This window comes from Gobio gobio (genome assembly GCF_949357685.1).
Source record: "Gobio gobio genome assembly, chromosome: 22".
NCBI classification, from domain to species: domain Eukaryota; kingdom Metazoa; phylum Chordata; class Actinopteri; order Cypriniformes; family Gobionidae; genus Gobio; species Gobio gobio.
Genome location: NC_137118.1, coordinates 45,542,158 through 45,565,331, shown reverse-complemented (window position 1 = coordinate 45,565,331; position 23,174 = coordinate 45,542,158). Strand labels below are relative to the sequence as shown.

The 23,174-nt window shown below is 37.8% G+C and overlaps 1 protein-coding gene across 1 annotated transcript in view; it reads left to right on the top strand.

The window, feature by feature from the left end:
- The window catches only part of LOC307118362 (DEP domain-containing protein 1B-like), a 42,602-nt gene extending 21,515 nt beyond the window's left edge, over positions 1 to 21,087 (top strand). The window contains exons 7-11 of the mRNA XM_079803974.1: positions 266 to 406; positions 4,880 to 5,046; positions 5,149 to 5,325; positions 12,978 to 13,169; positions 18,957 to 21,087. Of these exons, the coding sequence (XP_079660100.1) occupies positions 266 to 406; positions 4,880 to 5,046; positions 5,149 to 5,325; positions 12,978 to 13,169; positions 18,957 to 19,121 (842 nt within the window). The 3' untranslated portion in view covers positions 19,122 to 21,087. The remainder of the gene's footprint in view (positions 1 to 265; positions 407 to 4,879; positions 5,047 to 5,148; positions 5,326 to 12,977; positions 13,170 to 18,956) is intronic.
- The last annotated feature ends 2,087 nt before the right edge of the window (positions 21,088 to 23,174 follow it).

The following is a 23,174-nucleotide window of genomic DNA, read 5'->3' as shown; positions in this document are numbered from 1 at the left end:
TGGGGTAAAACTAACTCTATATCGTGAATCATATCGTTTACATCAACGATACATATTGTCGCATTTTTATATTGCGATATCTCAATATACACTATATTGTTACATCCCTACTATATATTGTCCATACTATAGGTTGTCAAGCTGCTTTCCATATCAGTATGGAGTTAAATATGATGTCTGTATGCATGTATTTTACAACGGCTTTAGATTTTGGATCTGTTTTATAATACTTTACACTGAATCTCTGAATTGGCATCATCTGTAGGGCCCAATGGCAGTGACACCAGGCAGCCCATGTATCCAGGGTTTGAGAGGGACGTCTTCAGGACAGTTGCAGAACATTTTCAGAGACTGAGAGAACCACTTTTGACGTTCCATCTGTATGAAATATTTGTCAGTATTTTGGGTGAGTTACAAGTTATTCACACGATCAGAGATGCATGCAGAACCGTTTATTCAGCTCACACCCGTCTATTTTGATATTTTTAGGATCAAGTGATAACTGACTGATATCAATAACTGTCTGAATTTAGAGATTTTGAAAAATCGTTGAATGAATTATGTTTAAAAATTAAGTATACAAACATATTAATTTACTATATATATATACATACAGTGTTTCCCACACATAGACTAATTCGTGGCGGTGCGCCACAGAATCAACACCGGCCGCCACATATTGCGTGTCGTTATTCTTTCTTTTTTTTTTACCCTATTTAAAACACGCAGCGTATTCGTTCAGCTGCACTTTCTTTCCCTGCTCTCCCTCCGTCTCTCTGTCACACATTATTACGTCAACCACATTTACAGTATGATTTTATTATGGAGAGTGATGGAGATCCAACATCTTAACATTAATGTTAATGCTTTTGTATTTAGCCCTCATGTATTCCTTACTAATTGGTCACACTTGTACTCATTGGTGGTCAAATGTGACCATACACCTTAACTATTTTTCAATTAAATAAATGTTCTATATTTTAGTTTAATAATATTTATTGAATATTTTGAGGAGATCTTTTGGTACTAAATAGGCCTATTATTTGTGCAATAATTATGGTCCATTAATGACCATTTAATGAATTAAATAAAAATAAATACTTCTAATATATTTTTTCTTATTTATATTACAATTAGTGTAGTAATTAATGTTAAAATGGAGAAATCCAATGCAAATTAGAGTCATTATGTGTCTGGAAAAATAATTAATTTAATTTGTAATGCCATGGTTTACCCACTATAGGTGTCTGTATGGCTCTTTAATCAATATACATGTATCTAGTCTAGTTGCTCAAAAAAGTATTGCAGATCATAACTGCTTACTTATTTTTAGGTTTTGGATTTGAATACATTTAGACATGATTAAACGCTAGATTTCTCTAAATGTGAAATTTTAAAACATTAATAACTTGCATCCTAATATTTTTAACGATACTTATACAAGCACAAAAAAGTGAATATTAATGAATGTGAGCAAATATCATTTAAATAGTTTGAAATAGTGCTAAAAAGGCAAACTTATTTTTCCTTATATGTACAGTAGGCTATATACATATGAATTGATACTGAATCAAGATAAATCTATATTTGTGCCAATCACCAACCCCAAATACCCCTCCCTAATCCATATATATATATACACTACTGTTCAAAAGTTTGGGGTCTTTCTTTTTCTTTCTTTTTTTCGAAAGAAATTAATAGTTTTATTCAGCAAGGATAAATTAAACTAATTTAAAAGTGACAGTACAGACATTTATAATATTTCAAAAGATTCATAAATGTTTGTTGAGCATCAGATCCTCATATGAGAATGATTTGTGAAGGATCATGTGACACTGAAGACTGGAGTAATGATGATAAATTCAGCTTTGATCACAGGAATAAATTACACTTTACTATATATTCACATACAGGGTTCCCACTTGTCCTGGAAAAAACTTGAAAATCTGTGAAAATGTCAAATGTCCTGGAAAATTATTATTTTTTTAAAGTTAAAAACAAAGAGTTTATCGCTGGCCCAAAACAATTACCGTTGGTTACAGAAACTTTTTATCTCACAATTCTAAAACATTTTCTCACAAAAAGAGTTTACATAATTGTGATATAAAGAATATAAAGTCAAAATTGCTAAATGTGCTATTCTTGCTTCTTTTTTCAGGATTGAAAATCGTAATTTTGTGAGATATAAAGTCCAATTCTGAGGGAAAAAATACCAACTTTTTGCGAGAGAAAAAAAATCAGAATAGCGAGATAAAAAGTTGCAATTACATTTTTTATTCTGTAGTGAAAAATACAAGTTTTATGATTTTTTTTCTTCCTTGGTCATAATATATGATTAAGAGCTTATATTGATTGATTGATTGATTGATTGATTGATTGATTGATTGATTGATTGATTGATTGATTGATTGATTGATTGATTGATTGATTGATTGATTGATTGATTGATTGATTGATTGATTGATTGATTGATTGATTGAAGTTCATTTCGAGCAATAAAAATGAATGTGTGTATGTATATATATATATATATATATATATATATATATACAGTCCCCTCCAAAAGTATTGGAACAGTGAGGACTATTCCTTTATTTTTTCTGTAGACTGAAAACATTTGGGTTTGACATCCAAAAATTTATATGAGACAAAAGATCAATCTTTCAGCTTTTATTTCCAGGCATTTACATCTGGATCTGATACACAACTTAGAAGATATAACCTTTTGTTTGAACCCACCCAATTCTCATGTGACCAAAAGTATTGGAACATGTGACTGACAGGTGTGTTTTGTTGCCCTGGTGTGTCCTATTTCATTGATTATTCAAACAATAAATAGCATGCTAAATGTCTGCACTCAGTTTCAGATTTGGGTTTTGCCTGTGCAGACTGCATTTATAGTTAGACGTGTAACCAACATGAAAACCAGAGAGCTGTCTATGGGTGAAAAACAAGCAATTGTGAAGCTGAGAGAAGATGGAAAATCAATCAGAGCCATTGCACAAACATTGACCATAGCAAGTACAACCATTTGGAATGTCCTGAAGAAGAAAGAAACCACTGGTGTACTAAGTAACAGACCTCGAATGGGTAGACCAAGAAAAACATCAGCTGTTGACGACAGAAACATTGTGAGAGCTGTAAAGAAAGACCCTAAAACAACTGTTAGTGACATCAGCAACAACCTCAAGAGGGCAGGAGTGAAGGTATCACAGTCTACTGTCCGCAGAAGACTTCATGAACAAAAGTACAGAGGCTACACCAGAAGATGCAAACCTCTCATTAGCAAGAAGAATAAGAAGGCCAGGCTGGAATTTGCCAAAAACTACAGAGACAAGCCTCAAACATTCTGGGGCAAAGTTTTATGGACTGATGAGACAAAGATTAACCTCTACCAAAGTGATGGAAAGGCTAAAGTTTGGAGAAAAAAAGGATCTGCTCATGACCCCAAACATACAAGCTCATCTGTGAAACACGGTGGAGGTAATGTCATGGCTTGGGCTTGCATGGCTTCTTCTGGGACGGGCTCATTGATCTTCATTGATGATGTAACACATGATGGCAGCAGCAAAATGAACTCTGAAGTGTACAGAAACATTTTGTCTGCCAATGTACAGAAAAATGCAACCAAACTGATTGGGAGATCCTTCATCATGCAGCAAGATAATGACCCAAAACACAGTGCCAAACCAACAAAGGAGTTCATCAGGGGCAAAAAGTGGAAGGTTTTAGACTGGCCAAGTCAATCTCCAGACTTAAACCCTATAGAGCATGCATTTTACCTGCTAAAAAAGAGACCGAAGGGAGTAACCCCCCAAAACAAACAACAACTGAAAGAGGCTGCAGTGGAAGCCTGGAAAAGCATTACAAAAGAAGAATGCAAAAGTTTGGTGATGTCAATGGGTCATAGGCTTGATGCAGTTATTGCAAACAAAGGATTTTCAACTAAATATTAAGTCTTATTCACTTTAATCTATTTTAAGTTAATCTGTTCCAATACTTTTGGTCACATAAGAATTGGGTGGGTTCAAACAAAAGGTTATATCTTCTAAGTTGTGTATCAGATCCAGATGTAAATGCCTGGAAATAAAAGCTGAAATGTTGATCTTTTGTCTCATATAAATTGTTTGATGTCAAACCCAAATGTTTTCAGTCTACAGAAAAAATAAAGGAATAGTCCTCACTGTTCCAATACTTTTGGAGGGGACTGTATATATATATATATATATATATATATATAGTTTATCTCCCATATATACATCTATACATATATATCCATGCACATACATTACCCATAATAATTATACACAAACATACATAATACTTGCTAGACTTAGAGAGCAATATATAGGGTTTGATCCTTGTCTTTTATTCTCGCTGTCGTAAAATTGAAAATGTCCTGGAAAATGATCGCTGAAAAAGAGTATATATTATATTTATACACATAGAAAACAGTTTTTTAAAATATAAATAATATTTCACTATTTTTACTGTATTTTTTATCAAATAAATGCAGCCTTGGTGAGCAGAAGAGACTTCAAATCTTACCACGCCCTAACTTTAAAATGATAGTGTGTGTGTGTGTGTGTGTGTAATACTTTATTTTATTGTTAATAATACATTTACATTTATGCATTTGGCAGACGCTTTTATCCAAAGCGACTTACAGGGACAATCCCCCTGGAGCAACATGGAGTAAAGTGCCTTGCTCAAGGACACACTGGTGGTGACCGCTGGGATCGAACCAGCAACCTTCTGCGTATCAGTTCCATGGTTTAACCCACTGGACCAACAACTCCACATATATAGGGATTCTCATCAACTAGGCTCTGAATGAGTATTAATGATGTTGTTTGTTATTTGGGTGTTCCTCGCGCAGGTCTTCTGCAGAAGCAGCCGGTTGCGGTTGAAGCGCTGCAGGTCTGCTGTCTCCTGCTTCCTCCGGCCAATCGCCGTAAACTGCAGCTGTTAATGCGTCTGATGGCTAAAGTCTGCGCCAACCCCTCACTCCCCCCTCTGAACGACACCATAGGAGCACGAACTCTGGTAACTCACGAACTCTGGTCACTATAGTTCATTTCTAATTCAGCTCAGCGTTCAGTAGATTGGACAAGCAGCTTTCACACGGTCTGTCTCTTGTGGATGCAGATGGTCCAGACCTTCTCGCGGTGCATTCTGGGATCTGCGGATGAGGTGGACTTGGATGAGCTGTTGGCCACAAAGCTGGTCACGTTTATGATTGATAACCATGACAGTGTGCTGAAGGTGCCGTCCAATCTGCGGAAATCTGTCGAGGAGCATCTGTCCCACCTCAGAAGAGTTCAGGTCAGCGCCCCACATCATTCATTACATGCTGGAGAACTGATTGAAAATATGAAACGGCATATTTAACTATTTCTGAGAGAAACAGAACAATAAATGGGAATTAATCAGTGTTGGGTAAGTTACTCTAATTACATGTTCAACAGTGTTATTACATTACTGTAGTAAAAAGTATTGCATTACTTATCACTAATTCCTTTCTAGATGGACATGAAACTGCTCTTTAATTCTTTCAAATAAATCATATAAAACTGCATAAATTATTTAAAAAAACATACATTTTAACATTAGATGTTACATTTATATTTTGTTGAAATTTTTACATATAATTAGTCTATAGTCTATACAGTATTTAATGCAATTATATCAGAAGTAACTAATTAGATTACAGAAAAATTAAGAGTAATCCCATACTTTACTTTTTCATGGGAAAATAAGTATTTTTTTTACTTGGCAATGCATTACACCCAACACTGAAATTAATGTAATAATTCTTGTAGATACATTTTATTCTTGCCTGCCCATAAAGCCTTGGTTATATCAGAGCAGAGTAGCTAAAAATAAAAATGAAATAAACATTATAAATTATTATCGTTGTGCACAGGAAAATTTGGTCACACTTTACTATGATTTCATTTGTTAACAGGCATTAACTACATTCAACATGAACTAACAATGAACAATACTTCTACCGCTTTTATTAATCTAAGTCAATTTTTACATTTACTAATACATTTTTAAAGTCAAAAGTTGTCTGTTAACATTATGTAATGCACTGTGAACTAACATGAACAATTGTATTTTTAGTAACTAATAGGGATGCAACAATACAGTTAATCCACGGTTCAATACATACCTCGGTTTTTAACCACGGTGTTCGGTTCGGTTCTGATGGCTTGTCACATCAGTTTTTTGCTATTCTATTCTTAAGCGACAGGAACCGCAAGAGGTTATGGAGAAAAAAGACAATTTTTTTAATGCAATACTCTTTCTTTATTTTACTTAAAATAATTGAAAACCCTTACTTAAACTTAAAACTTTACTTAAAAAAAAACCTTGTACACATTCCTAGTGTATAGTATAATATAAAATAAATATATATAAAGATTTACACTGGCAGCTCAGAGCTGTACAGCAGCATTTAAGTATGAAATTGAATGAATAAATGTAAAAATAAAACACTTCACAGACTTCACTATAAAATATACATTGATTCTTATTAAAGCTACTGTATTAGTTTTTAGTCAAGAGCAGTGAGTGATTTTCTCTTTGTCTTTTGTTGTTGTTTTAAAGGGGTGGTAAACCACGATTTCACTATTCTAACTTAAGCTAGCGTGTAATGTTGTTGCTTTAGCATAAACAACATCTGCAAAGTTACAACGTTCAAAGTTTAAAGCAAAGGGAGATATTTGCTTTTAAAGAAATCAGTTTCTAAGAACTACAGCAAACGGCCAGTAGGCGACTACACACATTCCTCCAGGGTTGGTGACATCACCAGGCTCAATATTTACATAAACCCCTCCTCCGAGAATATTAAATATGGGGGGGGTGAGGCCATTTTGTATCGCGGCGCTGTTGTGGTTAGTAGGCTGGAGTGTTGTTGCCGCGATGCAGAGGAAACGCTGTTATATTCATCCGGATTGCAGGTCTGGGGTACTTGCTCTGTTCAGCCTTCATTGGGACGGGGGTGCGTTGCAGAGCGTTTAACATACAACATGTTATATGCACGTGTGTTTGAGACAGAAGGGAACAGGCAAGTGCAGAGCTCCATGCAGCAAATCTCACGGAGGGAAACTATCACAATGTTCGCGAGTTCAACACCGGATTTGCACAACGTCAGCTGCATAAAGGCCCATTTATACTTCTGCGTCGAGTGTACGCCGTAGTGTACGCCGTAGTGTACGCCGTAGGCTACGCGCTTAGCCAACGCCGTCGTGAGCATTTATACTTCTGCGCTGTTGTCTGCGTCAATGTGCAATTCCACATGCAGACGCTAGTAGGCAGTGTCCTCGGGCATGTTGGTGTAATCAAGACAACAGCCGAAGAAGAAGCAGCTTGATCTGTAGAATCTGTACATTCATGTCGGAATATCAGCAGCAGTGAGAGAGCGGCTTTTCTTGCAGCTTGAGTTGTTGTATCTAATACAAATTAAGCATCTCTAGTTGATTAGTAAAGTTAAATAAGGCGATCTGGCGCTGGAATGCATTTGTGAAACCATGCGGAGCTCGTGGCCGCTGTTTTCAGTAGCGGTGGCTCGAGCAATCGATTGCTGTTGCGGAGACTTCATTCACGAAATATACCCTAATGTGTCCCTGTTCTTGATATACAATTACTGATTAACATCTTTGGTTTTAATGAGAAAATAAATAAACTATACTCAGTGGATCTATGTATTTATTTACTAGCATAAAGAATCGCTGGACTGCAAAATATTGTGTTATAGCAGACGTAAGGAACTATCATTCCATTTCTGGACACACAGACACACACTCCTATCGCAGATTTTTTATTTATTTATTGACCTGAGGGAGGGGTTCTCGCAGACCAATCACAGCGCTTGCGGTCCGCGTAGAATTGACGCGTTGTTACATTTTTGGAGAGGTGCGCGTCAGGGTACGGCATAGGGTACGGCGTATCCAACGCGTCTATGCGTAGGGTACGCCGTACCCTCTGCGTGCACTCGACGCAGAAGTATAAATTGGCCTTAAGACAAACACTGCCAGTGTGTGAATGCACGACGCGCGCGGGGCTCCCTCCCGCAGCACATTTCACGGAGGAAAACTTTCACAATGTTCGCGAGTTCAATGCAGGATATGCACAACGGCTTGACCTGAAAGCTGGATTTACAAACAGAAGCTGTTTACGGGCCACAACCTGTAAGTCTGATTTATTTTTCATCGATGTGTTTTCCTGTAATAGGTTGTAGCAAGGAAGTAAACAGATGACAACGCTGTTCTGCAAACCAGTCTGTTAAATGCTTATTCATACTTAACGTTATCCGACGAACACCTATCGTTACAAACACTAACGTTAAAATCTCAACAGCGAACCTGACATTAGTGTAAATGATTCTTTGATTAGAGCTTTTATGTATTATGTATCTACAGGCATGCTAAACATGGTTCTGTGTGTGATTTGCTACTATAGTAAAGCCAGTAGGGATGCACCGAAAATTTTCGGCCGAAAATGCCCCAAAAGTGCATTTTCGGTTTTCGGCCGAAAGACTTTTATCACCGAAACAACATGGCCGAAATGTTGTGATGACGCAAACAGAAACCGCGACCTGCACGTGCTTGTCTGAAGCAACATGTCTGCGGTGTGGACGTATTTCAGTATATCTGAGAAACACCCACGTCTGCTCCACGCACAGGCACTGACAGCGAGAGCTCATGTTGAGGAGAGCTCATGATGAGAAGAGGACCAGACTTCACAGTGAAACCGAACGCAATCTTTAACAGTGGGCATGTTTTAAGCGCGGAACACACTTCAATCTGGCGGCAGCGCGCGCGCGTGAACGCGATCATCTGCGAACGCGATCGATCATCTCTTCCTTAAGAATAAACATGAATGAACATCTAAGGTGTGTTGAGGATACATTACAACTTACTGTCACGTATCATATGTGGTGTAATCGCTCAGTCAGTGTTTCAACGGCAGAAAGACCCTCAATAACTGCTATAAACTAAACAGTCATGTAGCATCATTTACCTCAGGCACCTCAGTGTCCACAGCTGTTCGTTCACTTGAAAAATCAACTCTTTCACTAAATATATGACCTATATTAGCCATTATATTCATTATATTCTACTTAACCTGTTAATGATGTCTTGATTATTTCATGTATGTTTAAATAAAATGACAGACACTGTGTATAAATGATTATATTTCAACAACGAATTGGATAAAAAACTATTTTATAATTAGATTTAGAAGTTATTGCAAAAAACTGCCTTATGTGAAGTGTACATGTTTGTGTACGATGTTATTTGAGTGTTGATTATTAGACCTAAAAATACATAGCAACTGAATTTAGGCAAATAGTTTGGGCTCTGTTTTTAACCTTTAATATTAATGTGCAAGTAAGGGCTCCCTATATAGTTTAGAGCAATATATTCAATAAACTTTTAGTTATAATTTAATTCATTTAAGGACAGACTTTTTTTTTTCAGTTAACCAATAAAAATAAATAAAAAGTCATTTTGTAAAACTGCTGTACCGAACCGTCAGTTTTGTGTACCGTTACACCCCTATTCTACAGTTAACATATGGGCAATGGCAGTCTTTGCTTTGATACACTATTATGTTGAAGGCCTACAGAGAAAATAGTTTTATCTTTAAGCAGTTGCACTTGTTCTGAATGCACTTTCTTGTAGTAGTCCTACAGAGAAAATTTTTAAATGCACTAGACCTAAATGCACTTTGTTTTTATGAGAGAACATTTAATTTAAAAACCTTTCTGTAGGCCTGTACATTATTATTTAATGTACAAATGAGTGGGGTCAAGTTAAACATTTTAGTTTGAATTTTATTTTATACTGTGCATTGTTGCAATGTGCTAAATAAATATTGGCATAATTTGTAATTGATTTATTCTTTGAAACGTTAATATTAATGTATGCAATTGCAATGCCTTGATTTTAGTAAGTAGGTACACAGTCATAGCCATAAATGCTATGGTACTAATATTTGGCATAATTTATTTCGGTGTTTCGGTTTTCGGCTTTCGGCCTTGGTTTCCTCTTTTTCGGTTTTCGGTTTCGGCCAAGAATTTTCATTTCGGTGCATCCCTAAAAGCCAGTGTTTAGTGTTTTGGGTTAATAGTTCTTGCGACAGATATTTGGCTATAATCGTTCTAAAAATACAAAAGTAACAGTGCCATTCAGTAGCGATCACTATAGATCCGCAGTCTTTACTCATTAGGACTGAACAGGTTCTGCTCGATCATCTTCACTCAAATGTTCTGGGTCTGATTCGGGCTCAGATTGGTGTGGTTTTATTGACGCCATCGTTTCTAATACTGACCAAAGCAAAGTCTACCGGTAAGGTAAGGGGCGTGACGTTTCCGACAAACATACACTGCGGTTAGCGAATCACAACACACTGCGCCAGCTAACCAATCTGAGCCCATTGCGTATTTTTGAGGGACTGGCTTCATACAACCCGGAAAGCATCAGACCGTTTTACAAGGAGGGACAGAGCAGTGTAGAATAAATGTCAAATATATGAAAAATAATGATTTTTTAAAAAAAACGAAGCATTAACACATGTTACAGTGCACCCCACAAACACAATCAAGCCTTCAAAACAATGTGTTTTACCACCCCTTTAACATTAAAGGGATAGTTCACTCAAAAATGAAAATTCTGTAATCGAGAAATGAATACAGGTTTGAAACAATATTAGAGTGAGTAAATAATGACATTATTTTAGAGGTGAACTGTCCCTTTAAGGACAGCGTGTTCACTATAGGCTGCGCTGCTGTCACTTTAAGACCTGCGTGCATCTAATATAGAGATACACGCCGATTTTACTTTCACTTTAGACATAACCGACTGTGTTTATGTAAACCTTGTGTGTATTTGACAGTATTAGTGCAGTAAGACGACTACTTAGTCCAATAATCACGTGTTTGACATAGGGATGTTAACCGATGACCGCTTGACCGATGGTTGACCGTATCAACATTAACCGATCAAAGTTGTTGGTTAAAAAAAAAAAAGTGATCTCTAAATTAGGCTATTATAAACAGTGGACTAAACGCTACTACAGTTAGCCATCTCATTCCAAAATCTTTTTGTGTGAAGTGAACAAATCCCTCACACTCAATTTTTCATAACTCGCCTGTTTGTACTTAATAAACCAATAAAAACATTTGGCGCGAGGTTACAGCGTTTGGGTTTGCGCGCTCACAAGGTTTGCAAAAAGTAAACAGGCTAAAACACTCGAGGTTAGCAGGGCAGACGACAGTATGAAGCGTGCAAAGAAAAGTAGTGTGTGGGACCATTTCACCAAAAAGAATGACACAGATGCAACTTGTGTGATACAGTGCTTAATTAGAAGGCACAGTGAGTTAGACCTGCCTTGGCCGGTGCGTCTTTTACACATTCTGAAGGTGCCTGTTTTATCCATTGGTTTTATCGTGTTGCAGTCTATTAGACAACATTCCGCATAAGATGGGCTTACATTTGGAAATATATTACATCTACATTTCAGTGGTAACACATAAGGTGTTGATCATCATCTTTCTTAATTATTGTTAGCACTACCTCGAACTAAAGCGGCATCTCTTCGGAGCTGTCATTTTCTTAAATGAGCCACGGCAATGTTTCAAATGAGCTTCTAACGCTAGACAAATGCCTTTATTTTCAACGCGATCACCTTGTACCCAAACCATTTAGAAACTAAGGAGCCATTTGTCCTCCGATTACAAACAAGCTCCTCTGCGCCGCGTTTGCGGGACACATGTTTCGCGCTGTAGGGGATTTTAAAAAAGTGACGTGAGTGGAAGGGAGGCGGCGGCGCCGGGACAGTGTGTGTGTGACGCCGCATTCACACGGGGCTTCGGCGTCAACGCTTGATGGAGGGCGTAGAGATGCGACAGAGTTGCGAAATTGCAGGCGCGGCTCGCGGCTGTTATTTCAAATAGCGCAGCATATTTTAAACTAATCGGTTAACCGGTTTCAACCGGCTAATGAGGCTCGTTGGTCGGTCAAGAAAATGTTTAGTTTTCGCCATCCCTAGTTTGACAGGTGCTTGGAAAAGCGCATGTTAAAACCACGCACGCGAATGAAACCGGCAAGGCTTTAAAACGCATGCAAATAATGAACTTTGGTGATTGTGAATAACTGTAGTGTTCTGTGAGTATAACTCTAACACTAGCGTGTGATGTGAATGTATGTTGCGTTGTTCAGTATATTGGGATGGAGGCAAATGAAAGAATTTGTTGAAAAATAATTAATTAAATGCAAAACCGCAATTCACAAGCGCATATTGATCCGTGAATGCCATACCGAACGGTTCAATATTATATTGAGAATTGTGGCATCCCTAGTAACTAACATTACCAAAGGTTAATAAATGCTGTAAATATATATTGCTCATAGTTTGTTCACGTTAACTAATGCGCTAATGTTGACAAATTATTGTAAAGTGTAAAAGGTGTTAAAGTAAGAATCGTAAGTCAATTTTGAAGTTGTCTTTTTGTGCAGGGCTTATTTCTCCACTCTTTTTTTTTTAAAAGGCACAATATGTAAGATTTTCAGATTAAAATATCCCAAAACACTACAACAATGTTAGATTTGGTTGACTTGTGTGCTTACATTATCCTAAACATTTCCAACGATGATAAAACTATAATACATTAGCTCACACATGAACATGATTTCTAAATCCTGTTGGATTGCTTTCCATCGGCTGTGGAAGTGAAGATGACAACTCCCATGATCCCACGCTCATTCACGGGGTCTTCAAGCCACGCCTTTGTTTTGAATAAGCGACCTCTAGTGGTGAAACTTACATACTGTGCCTAGTTTTGAAAATAAATAATTCAAGTTTTGAAGAGATGCAAATATGAATTGTGTTGAGAAGCTTTTGTGTAATGAGCTTTGTGATGGACATCTCATGCTGATTTCCTCGCATGCTTTGGTTTCTTCCAGATAAAGTATGCGGGTGCGGACACAGACACCTCTGTGGCGTCTCTGGCTCACTCGTTCTGCAGACAGATCAGCAGAGAGGAGTTTGAGCAGCAGAGGGTCTCTGGATCTCAGGGTGCCATCGTGGAGCTGCTGGAGAGCATCATACAAGACAAGAACATGTCCATTAAAGACAAGAAGAAGAAGCTGAAGCAGGTTAGAAAGGATCAGTTCGGTGATAAAGGAATATCTGTGACATGATGTGCAGTACCACAGAAAAAACTGTTTTGATTTGTTGTTGTTTGAGAATGAAAAAGGTTTGCAAAGTCCCTCCAGCTCTGAGTTCTTCTCCATATCAGTGTTTCTGAACTCCTGAAACGCCTCCATTGTAGCTTTGAGTTTTCTTCCGGGAACGAACACATCACAATATTCCTCATTTAAATAATGAATACGCAGAATAAAGGGGCGGGGCCTGGTTGAGTTAGTTAGTAGTGTGTTGAAACTGACGGTTATGGTAAGGGGCGGGACATTTCCCAAACATGCTCGAAGCGCTTGACCAATCACAACACACTGCTCCAGCCAGCCAATCAGAGCACAGTGTGCTTTCAGAAGGAGGGGCTTCATAGAGACAGGAACTAAACAGAGCGTTACTGACAGACTGGGAAGAGAGGAGCCGCAACAATGGAGAATATGAGGAAATAGTAAACATTCATGCAGGAAAACCTGCTCTAGAAGAGCACAAAAAAACAAGATGTTGGGCTTAAAGGGGATTTTTTGTACCCTTTTTCACAGTATACTTCATGACCACTTAGCGAATGCACACTGAAAGTATAGAGTGCATTAGAGTAGTGTACTGATCGCGATACCAAGTCAGTACTGAAATTTAAATTTGTTTATTTTGAGCGCTGTTGAGCGGAATCGTAAACACCTCTGACTGGCCATTGTGCTCACACGCTCATCAAATATGCCTGTGATTGGCTACAATGACCAGTGCTTCAAAAACATTTTATAAATGTACATCAATAACGCTTTTCACAGAGTGCTTACACGGATACACACGGGAGCGTATGAACCATCCTTTCAGATGCTCCCGCTTTCAAAACACTTTCGTGTGCTTTCAAACGCTCCTGTGCGTTGATCTTTGTAGCCAATCACAGACACATGCGATGAGCGTGTGAGCACAATGGCCAGTCAGAGGTGTTTATGATTACAGCTCAACAGCGCTCAAAGTGTCAATTTTTTTTACATTTCAGTACCGACTTGGTATCACGGTCGGTACTTTTGACAACATTAGAGTCCACTTTTTCAGCGCTGTTGGTTCCGGAAGTATTTTTTGTAGGGCTGGGCAAATTAACACGTTAACGCGGGCGATTCATTTTTTCAGCTTAGCGCATTCAAAATATTTAACGCAAATAACGCAGCGTCCATTTTTATATCTATTTTTGCCTAGCGTTACATGATCACGCTCCTATTCATGTAAATGCTTACAAGCGCAACAAGACACAAGAGAACGCGCTGTATGTCAATGTCCTGTGTTTGTGTGTCAGTGTCCGGTCTGTGTGGCTGCGTCTCATGACACTCTGACACACACACACACACTCGACACACAGACAGACTCACGTCAGTCTCCTGCTCACATCGAGTTTTGTTCTTTTGCTCTTGAACAAACAATAACAACAACACAGAGAGACATTTCGAGTATTCTCATATTAGGAGTCTTAAATGAGTTAAATAACATCTTAAATTAACTTAAAGAGTTGTGAGGAAATGAGATGCGCGGGTAAGCGCATGAGATCCGCATCATGTTCGTCAGCGGCCGTTCTTAAAGTGACAGCAGCACTGATGATGCCTGTCATTAATGTTCATCAAAGAACAACGGGAACAGAGAAAAGTGTAGCTTTAATGATGATTCATCTATATTTCATTTATTATTTATGTAGTTAATAAAGGTGTTTGATAACTATTACATTTCTGTATATGTCTAACAGGGAAGGCCATGGGTAAATATAACATTTATTATAATGGGTTTATGTAAAGATTGTTTTAAGTTCACTTAAATTAAAAGTTGTTTTTTTTAAAGCCTAATAAATGTTGAAATTGGGAGCTTTCAGTTATACTGTAATGTAACGTCATTAATGTTTCATAGAGACATTATCAGTGATACTGGCCTTCATTCATAAAAAATGACAATACAGCACATATTTAAAATATACTGACTTTAAATTGTTTCTACATTAATTTGGAGAGTAACTGAAATGATTACAATATCAAAATAAAAAAAAATTCAAAACTTGCGATTAATCACGATTAATTACATGAAAAAATCGATTAATTAGTTTTAAAAAAAATTTATCGATTCCCAGCACTATTTTTTTGCATTAATTTTTCCCATATTGATTTATAAAAAGTTCTCATCAAAGAGCTAAAAGGCATGAAGCAAACCAACCAGCTACAAGGTGCATCACAACATTACAAACATTTATTTGAACCAAAAAAAGTATTTGATAGTCGGACGAAAATACAAAGGCAACAAGACAACAATCCCATAAAGCTTTGCGAACAACATATATATAATATACACTAGGGCTGCTCGATTATGGAAAAAATCATAATCACGATTATTTTGGTCAATATTGAAATCACGATTATGTAACACGATTATTTCACATGACTTTGGGAATGTGTTGTATTTATTAAAAATACACCTTTCAACAATTCAATTGAAATTGTAACATTTGTTGTACTTTTTGAACTATTAAAATAAATAATATAACATATATTCAAATCAAAGTATAAAAGTATTCACGTAAAAATGATAATCACAAATAAATAAGATAAACAATATGGTTCGGCTAGATATGCTTTTCAGGTACGTCTAACATTAGTTTTCAGGTACAGAAATGTCTCAAATGTAAAATAACATTGCATATTTGAGTGCATAAATTAAAGATTAATCCTATTAAACTTACAAAAGCTATTAAATCCGGATCGGATATGCGTCGTCTTTCTCGACTGTATAAAGTTCACTTAAGGCATATACAGACTATGTCTGCTAAGATACTCATCAAGATGGACATGTTGACATACGTTTTGTGTGAGTTTGTCCGTTCAAGAGCAAGACTTGAAAGAGAACTCAATATTTGCGCGCTGAGAGACGTGTGCGCGCTCTCGGATGATACATTATCAGATACAGATACATTTTCTCACAGCGCGCGGCTTCTCATTCGCGTCTTCTGGCACTAAACCCGGGTGATGACGGTGAAAACGACTGGTCATATTCGAACATACGACAGCACTCGCATGCATTGAACAAAGTTTACAAAGAGAGAATTATTTGAAAAATATGAGGGGGAAAAAAGGACGTTTACACGGCATCCCTGCTCTCGTCAGTTTTTGTTTCTATATTAGATTGTCATAGATCACTCTGTTTAATTTTCAAGTGGTTAAACAAATTCGTGGTGTTCTCTTGCGTTGCAGACACTACATGTAGCAAATCTTGCACGTAACATGTTTTTGCTCGTCGTCTGATTCCTCGAAGCCAAACTGTTCCCAGACAACGGAGTTGGTTTTGCCTTTTTTGCTCACCAAACGCTGCTGTAACTGCCCTCCTTCTGCCATCTTTACTCGCGCAGAGTTTTTAAATTCCAGCGGATGATATGCACACGAGACTCCCGATCTGAGAGAGATTGTGGCTTCGGGAGGGGCGGATGAGCGCATGCGCGTTTCATTCAGAACGCAAGGCAAAATAATCGTTTTTTCTCGATTGTACTATTTTGGTGATCGTTGGGAGGCAAAATCGAAATCGAAATCGAAATTCGATTAATTGCACAGCCCTAATATACACACACACACACACTCTAGGCCAAAAGCTTTTAATTGTCTTAACCAAAAATTATTGGTCAGGAATTTAGCAAAAAATCTCAGAAAAACATCAAAGACAGAAAGAAAGTGTTTTGCAGTGATGAATCACAATGAAACACAAGATTTACCTGCTGGTATTGGTGAGCTAGTGCTCTGTAAATAAGTAATGTAATGCTTTGTAGTACTGGAGAAAATAGCAGCCATTTGAAGCCATTAACACTGAGTGGAAAACACTGACTCTTCCTCCTGTAAACACTGTCTGCAAGTTGAGGAATGCTATTTTGTGCTAAGTTACTTTATCTACACTATTTGTGCTGATTTCCTGCCCAGAGATTTGTAAAAAAAAACAAAAAAACAAAAAACAAGAGATTGACTAAAATAGTTAAAACCATTAAAAGACCACAAAAAATATGGCCTTTTTTGACTTTGCCCAGTGTATAGAGTTGGTCATCCAGTTACTTTTTCCCTACTATTTTTAAGTACTGTTAATTCGGACACACATCTTTTGGCACATACTATTTTTCGCCCACTATGGCCCTGTCCCAAATAGCACACTTCATGTGCACTTTCGGTCTTGTGGACTTAAAATGGCTGCCATTGCGCTCAACAGTGCTCAAAGTGTCACGTTTTTAACATTTCAGTACCGACTTGGTATTAAGCCTATGAGACTGTAGGGCGTCCCATTTGTCATTTTAGGTCTCAGAAGGGGGCTTGCGAGCGTCCCCTTTGCAGTCGATATGCACACTTCTGCCGAGCCCCACACGGACTTGTTCCCGACAGTCAAAGCGGCGTTATATCATGAAAGTGCAGACTCGTAGGAAGACCCCAAGGGTTTAGGGTGCCATTTGGGACAGGGCCTTTATAGTAGGGAAGTATGCGATTTCAGATGCAGCCACAACATATTATGTCAAACGCAGTGCATCATGGGATTTGGTGGAGCTAAAGAGCTCTTTTGGCAGGATTTGATTGGTGTAATTTCCTTTACATCATCATGGGTAACATAGTTTTTCACCGCGAGTTTCGCTGTTAAAAGATATTTTGAAAAAAGTTGAAATAATGCGAACAGATGGCTTCAACAAAAGCATGTACCATCGATTAACAACCTCGGGGTTATCATTCAAATCAATTTCCCTATGGAGAAAGTGATTGGAGTACTAACCCAAATATACTTTATAGTGGCTTTCTTTAGCCTTTATGCTTGAATTGTTTTACCCTGAATGTTTCTTAAAGGGATAGTTCACCCAAAAACTACATTTTTATGTTTATCTGCTTACCCCCAAGGCATCAGAGATGTTGGTGTGTTTGTTTCTTCAGTAGAACACAAATGAAGATTTTTAACTCCAGCCGTTGCAGTGTGATAGTCGTATAATGATGTCAATGGGGATATTTTAGAGTATGAGAGAAATGAGAGTAAAAACACACAGACATACGAATCCTTATTAAACTATGCAGCTTGTGGCGACACATTGATGTCTTAAGACACGAAACGAACAGTATTTGTTATTTTTTTACCTCTTATCAGACGAATGTCATCTAGTTTTCCCAGCGCCATAACTTCCGGCGAATAAGGTCAAAATACTGGCGCGATCAAAGATATATATATGTAGATGCCTCACTCGACCAATCCGTGCAGGCACTAATGAGGAATCTATGTCTATATCTATGATCGCGCCGGTATTTTGCATGTATTTTGACCTTTTTTGCCGGAAGTGATGGCGCAGGGACGGCTGATGCAGAGCCATGGAAAAAAAAATTTTTTTTTAAATATGGATATTTTTCTTACACAAACGCATCGATTCGCTTCAGAAGGCCTTTATTAACACCCCAGAGCCGTGTGGAGCAGTTATTTGACGGACAGATGCATTTTTATGGACTTAAAAAACAGAGCAACTATTACTGCCATTATAAAGCTTGGATTAGCCAGAACATTTTTTATATAAAATCTGAAAAAAGAAGGTCATACAAACCTCGGATGACTTGAGGGAGAGTAAATCATGGGCTAATTTTCATTTTTGGGTGAACTATCCCTTTAAGCCGTGTGTTGTTCTTCAAGGTTAATGTGTTCAGTAACTTTGCTATATTTCACACTTTCATGTGGTGAAATCTGTTTATTTACCCCGTCTGATTTTTCTCTTCTGTCAGTTCCAGAGATCTCATCCTGACATCTACCGCAGACGCTTTCCCACCGCTGAAAGTGAGGCGGCGCTTTTCCCAGAGAGACCGCAGAGACTCAAGCCTCAGCTGATGTTCCTGACGCTGAAGAAACCCTTCCAGCCCTTCCAGAGGAGCTGGAGCTTTCGGGCCTGAGTCTGACGTGAAGTGTTACTGTCAAGGAGAGACGTTACTGAACATTACAGGTGGTGCTATGACATCCTGAATCTAAAACGTTCACCTCATCAGCGATCAGTTGACTGAATTGTTGGGTTATTTAAAGTATAATGCTGTGCATTGAGCCCTTTAACACAAGACACTGCAGGCAAAACCAGTGTTTCATTCACAGGTCAATCAGATGATTTGGGGTTATTTTGCTTCCATGACTTGTCTTCTTTCAGACTAGTGGAAAGAAAACACGTTTATTACACTTGTTCTCTTTGCGTCTGTAGATTTAAATTACAATCAGGGTGAGTACGATCATGAAAAAACAGGAAAAGTCATGGAATTTTAAAATAACCCAGGCTTGGAAAAGATTTAGAAAAAATAAATAATGACATGGAAATTTGTTTCAAAATATTTATAGAATATACACCGATCAGGCATAACATCCTAATATTGTGTTGGTCCCCTTTTGCTGACCCATCGAGGCATGAACTCCACTAGACCCCTGAAGCTGTGCTGTGGTATCTGCCACCAAGATGTTAGCAGCAGATCCTTTAAGTCCTGTGAGTTGCGAGGCGGGGCCTCCATGGATCGGGCTTGTTTGTTCAGCACATCCCACAGATGCTCGATTGGATTGAGATCTGGGGAATTTGGAGGCCGAGTCAACACCTCAAACTCGTTGAAGTCATGTCAAATGTATTGGTAGAAATGTGTACGAAGATGTTTTCTCAAAATGCGAGTATTCTTCTGCACAGAAATATCACTCATCTGATAGATATTTAGCATTTTATTTCTAAAAAAACAATAGTTTTCTGTCTGTTAACAGTATTTTCTGATTTATAACGAGTAAAAACCTATTAACTCTAACATATCCATATGTAAGTAGATCATGCCTCATTTGCATATTTAAAGATAACATTTCAGAAATCGTGTAATTGATCAATTGTCCTAATGCACTGTGATTAACGGGGGAAAGTATGATATCTATAAGGGATGTTTTCCCTTCTCACCTGTAGTGTCTTGATTTAAGAATGGGCCTGAAAATAATAATACGATTTATCTGTAAAAATGGCATGTTATTATAACCAGAAACGCTGCATCCGCAGTGCCTGTTGTTTCTATTCGTTTGATCTAAATATCCTGTAACATTTACAATTAGTTGCGTTCTATTTTTAAGGATCTGTGATTGGTTTAGTTGTACCTCCAGCTGCGGGAGTCGTCGCACAGATGTTCGGTTCTCACTTCTGGGAAGTCGTGTGTCAGTGATGATCAGCCAGAGGACATTTGTGCCGGTCACCAGAACACAACAGATTTATGAGCGCTCTCAGTGTCACTAAAACTACTGATGCAGGCTTTATTTTTATACTTTTTCACTGGTTTGTGTGTGATGCTCTAGCAGTCCATGTTTCTTTGGTTGTTTTGTATGTTTATTTGGTTTTAAAGTAGTTGTAGTTTGTTTATTCACTAAAGAAAAGCTTCACATTGTATCACTTTATTATTTATAACTGGTTGTGATCGACTCACGATACTGTAAGATTATAGGCTTCTTTCATATTTCCTGTAAAGTAAGCCAGGCAGCTTTTACACGTACACTGCAAACTTCAAGTGCAGTGATTTCTTTCAACGTTTTGCGTCTCCATCTTTTAATTTTGTGTAAATTCTGGAGTTATTGTTACTGATTTGTGATTTGGACGTCTGCATTGTGATCACAAATATTGATTAGAACGAAATAAATCTGTGTAATCATATGATGTTATTCTTATTTCATTTCTGCATGTTACGACGTGCTAAACATTAACCCTCATTCCTGTCAAAAATAAATATATCTTCAGCTCAATCTACCACTGAAAGGCAGATAACACAGAAGAAATTGAATAATTATGATGTCTAATGTGCACCTCAATTTCTGTGAGATTCAAAATGTACATTATTTTAAACTTGCTACTGTTTTAAACTGTATTTGTGTCCTGGTGTGTATTTCATCGTTCTTCCTCAAGAGGTCAGTAGTGCACTAATAATCTAATCTAAAACTGGCAAACACATCACTGAACCCCTGCTGTATTTTACTACCAACCTGCCACGAAGGAAATAGAAAAATGTCTATTACAAATACAAAATATTTCTATTTTAAATAAATGCTGTTCTTTTTTCCCTTTTTATTCTTTAAATAATCCTGCAAGAAGTATCATAGGTTATATAAAAATATTAAGCAGCATAACTGTTTCCAACATTGATAATAAATCCTCATATGAGAATGATTTGTGAAGGATCATGTGACACTGAAGACTGGAGTAATGATGATAAATTCAGCTTTGATCACAGGAATACATTACACTTTACTATATATTAAAATAGAAAAACATTATTTTAAATATTAATAATATTTGACGATATTACAGTGTTTTTTTGTTTTTTTATTTTAACCAAATAAATTCAGGCTTGATGAGCATTCTTTCAAAAACATAAAATAGTAAGTACGGTTTCCAAACTTTTGACCGGTACTGTGTGTGTGTGTGTGTGTGTATATATATATATATATATATACAGTGAGGAAAATTAGTATTTGAACACCTGCTATTTTGCAAGTTCTCCCACTTAGAAATCATGGAGGGTCTGAAATTGTTGTCGTAGGTGCATGTCCACTGTGAGAGACATAATCTAAAAAAAAAAATCCAGAAATCACAATGTATGATTTTTTAACTATTTATTTGTATGATACAGCTGCAAATAAGTATTTGAACACCTGTCTATCAGCTAGAATTCTGACCCTCAAAGACCTGTTAGTCTGCCTTTAAAATGTCCACCTCCACTCCATTTATTATCCTAAATTAGATGCATCTGTTTGAAGTCGTTAGCTGCATAAAGACACCTGTCCACCCCATACAATCAGTAAGAATCCATCTACTAAAGAGCTGTCCAAAGACACTAGAGACAAAATTGTACACCTCCACAAGGCTGGAAAGGGCTACGGGGAAAATGCCAAGCAGCTTGGTGAAAAAAGGTCCACTGCTGGAGCAATCATTAGAAAATGGAAGAAGCTAAACATGACTGTCAATCTCCCTCGGACTGGGGCTCCATGCAAGATCTCACCTCGTGGGGTCTCAATGATCCTAAGAAAGGTGAGAAATCAGCCCTGAACTACACGGAGGAGCTGGTCAATGACCTGAAAAGAGCTGGAACCACCGTTTCCAAGGTTACTGTTGGTAATACACTAAGACGTCATGGTTTGAAATCATGCATGGCACGGAAGGTTCCCCTGCTTAAACCAGCACATGTCCAGGCCCGTCTTAATTTTGCCAATGACCAGTTGGATGATCCAGAGGAGTCATGGGAGAAAGTCATGTGGTCAGATGAGACCAAAATACAACTTTTTGGTCATAATTCCACAAAACGTGTTTGGAGGAAGAAGAATGATGAGTACCATCCCAAGAACACCATCCCTACTGTGAAGCATGGGGGTGGCAGCATCATGCTGTGGGGGTGTTTTTCTGCACATGGGACAGGGCGACTGCACTGTATTAAGGAGAGGATGACCGGGGCCATGTATTGCGAGATTTTGGGGAACAACCTTCTTCCCTCAGAGCATTGAAGATGGGTCGAAGCTGGGTCTTCCAACATGACAATGACCTGAAGCACAGCCAGGAGAACCAAGCTCTGTAAGAAGCAGATCAAGGTTGTGGCGTGGCCCAGCCAGTCTCCAGAACTAAACCCAATTGAGAATCTTTGGAGGAGCTCAAACTCTGTGTTTCTCTGTGACAGGCCAGAAACCTGACTGATCTAGAGAAGATCTGTGTGGAGGAGTGGGCCAAAATCCCTCCTGCAGTGCAAACCTGCTGAAAAACTACAGGAAACGTTTGACCTCTGTAATTGCAAACAAAGGCTACTGTACCAAATATTAACATTGATTTTCTCAGGTGTTCAAATACTTCTTTGCAGCTGTATCATACAAATAAATAGTTAAAAAATCATACATTGTGATTTCTGGATTTTTTTTTTTAGATTATGTCTCTCACAGTGGACATGCACCTACGATGACAATTTCAG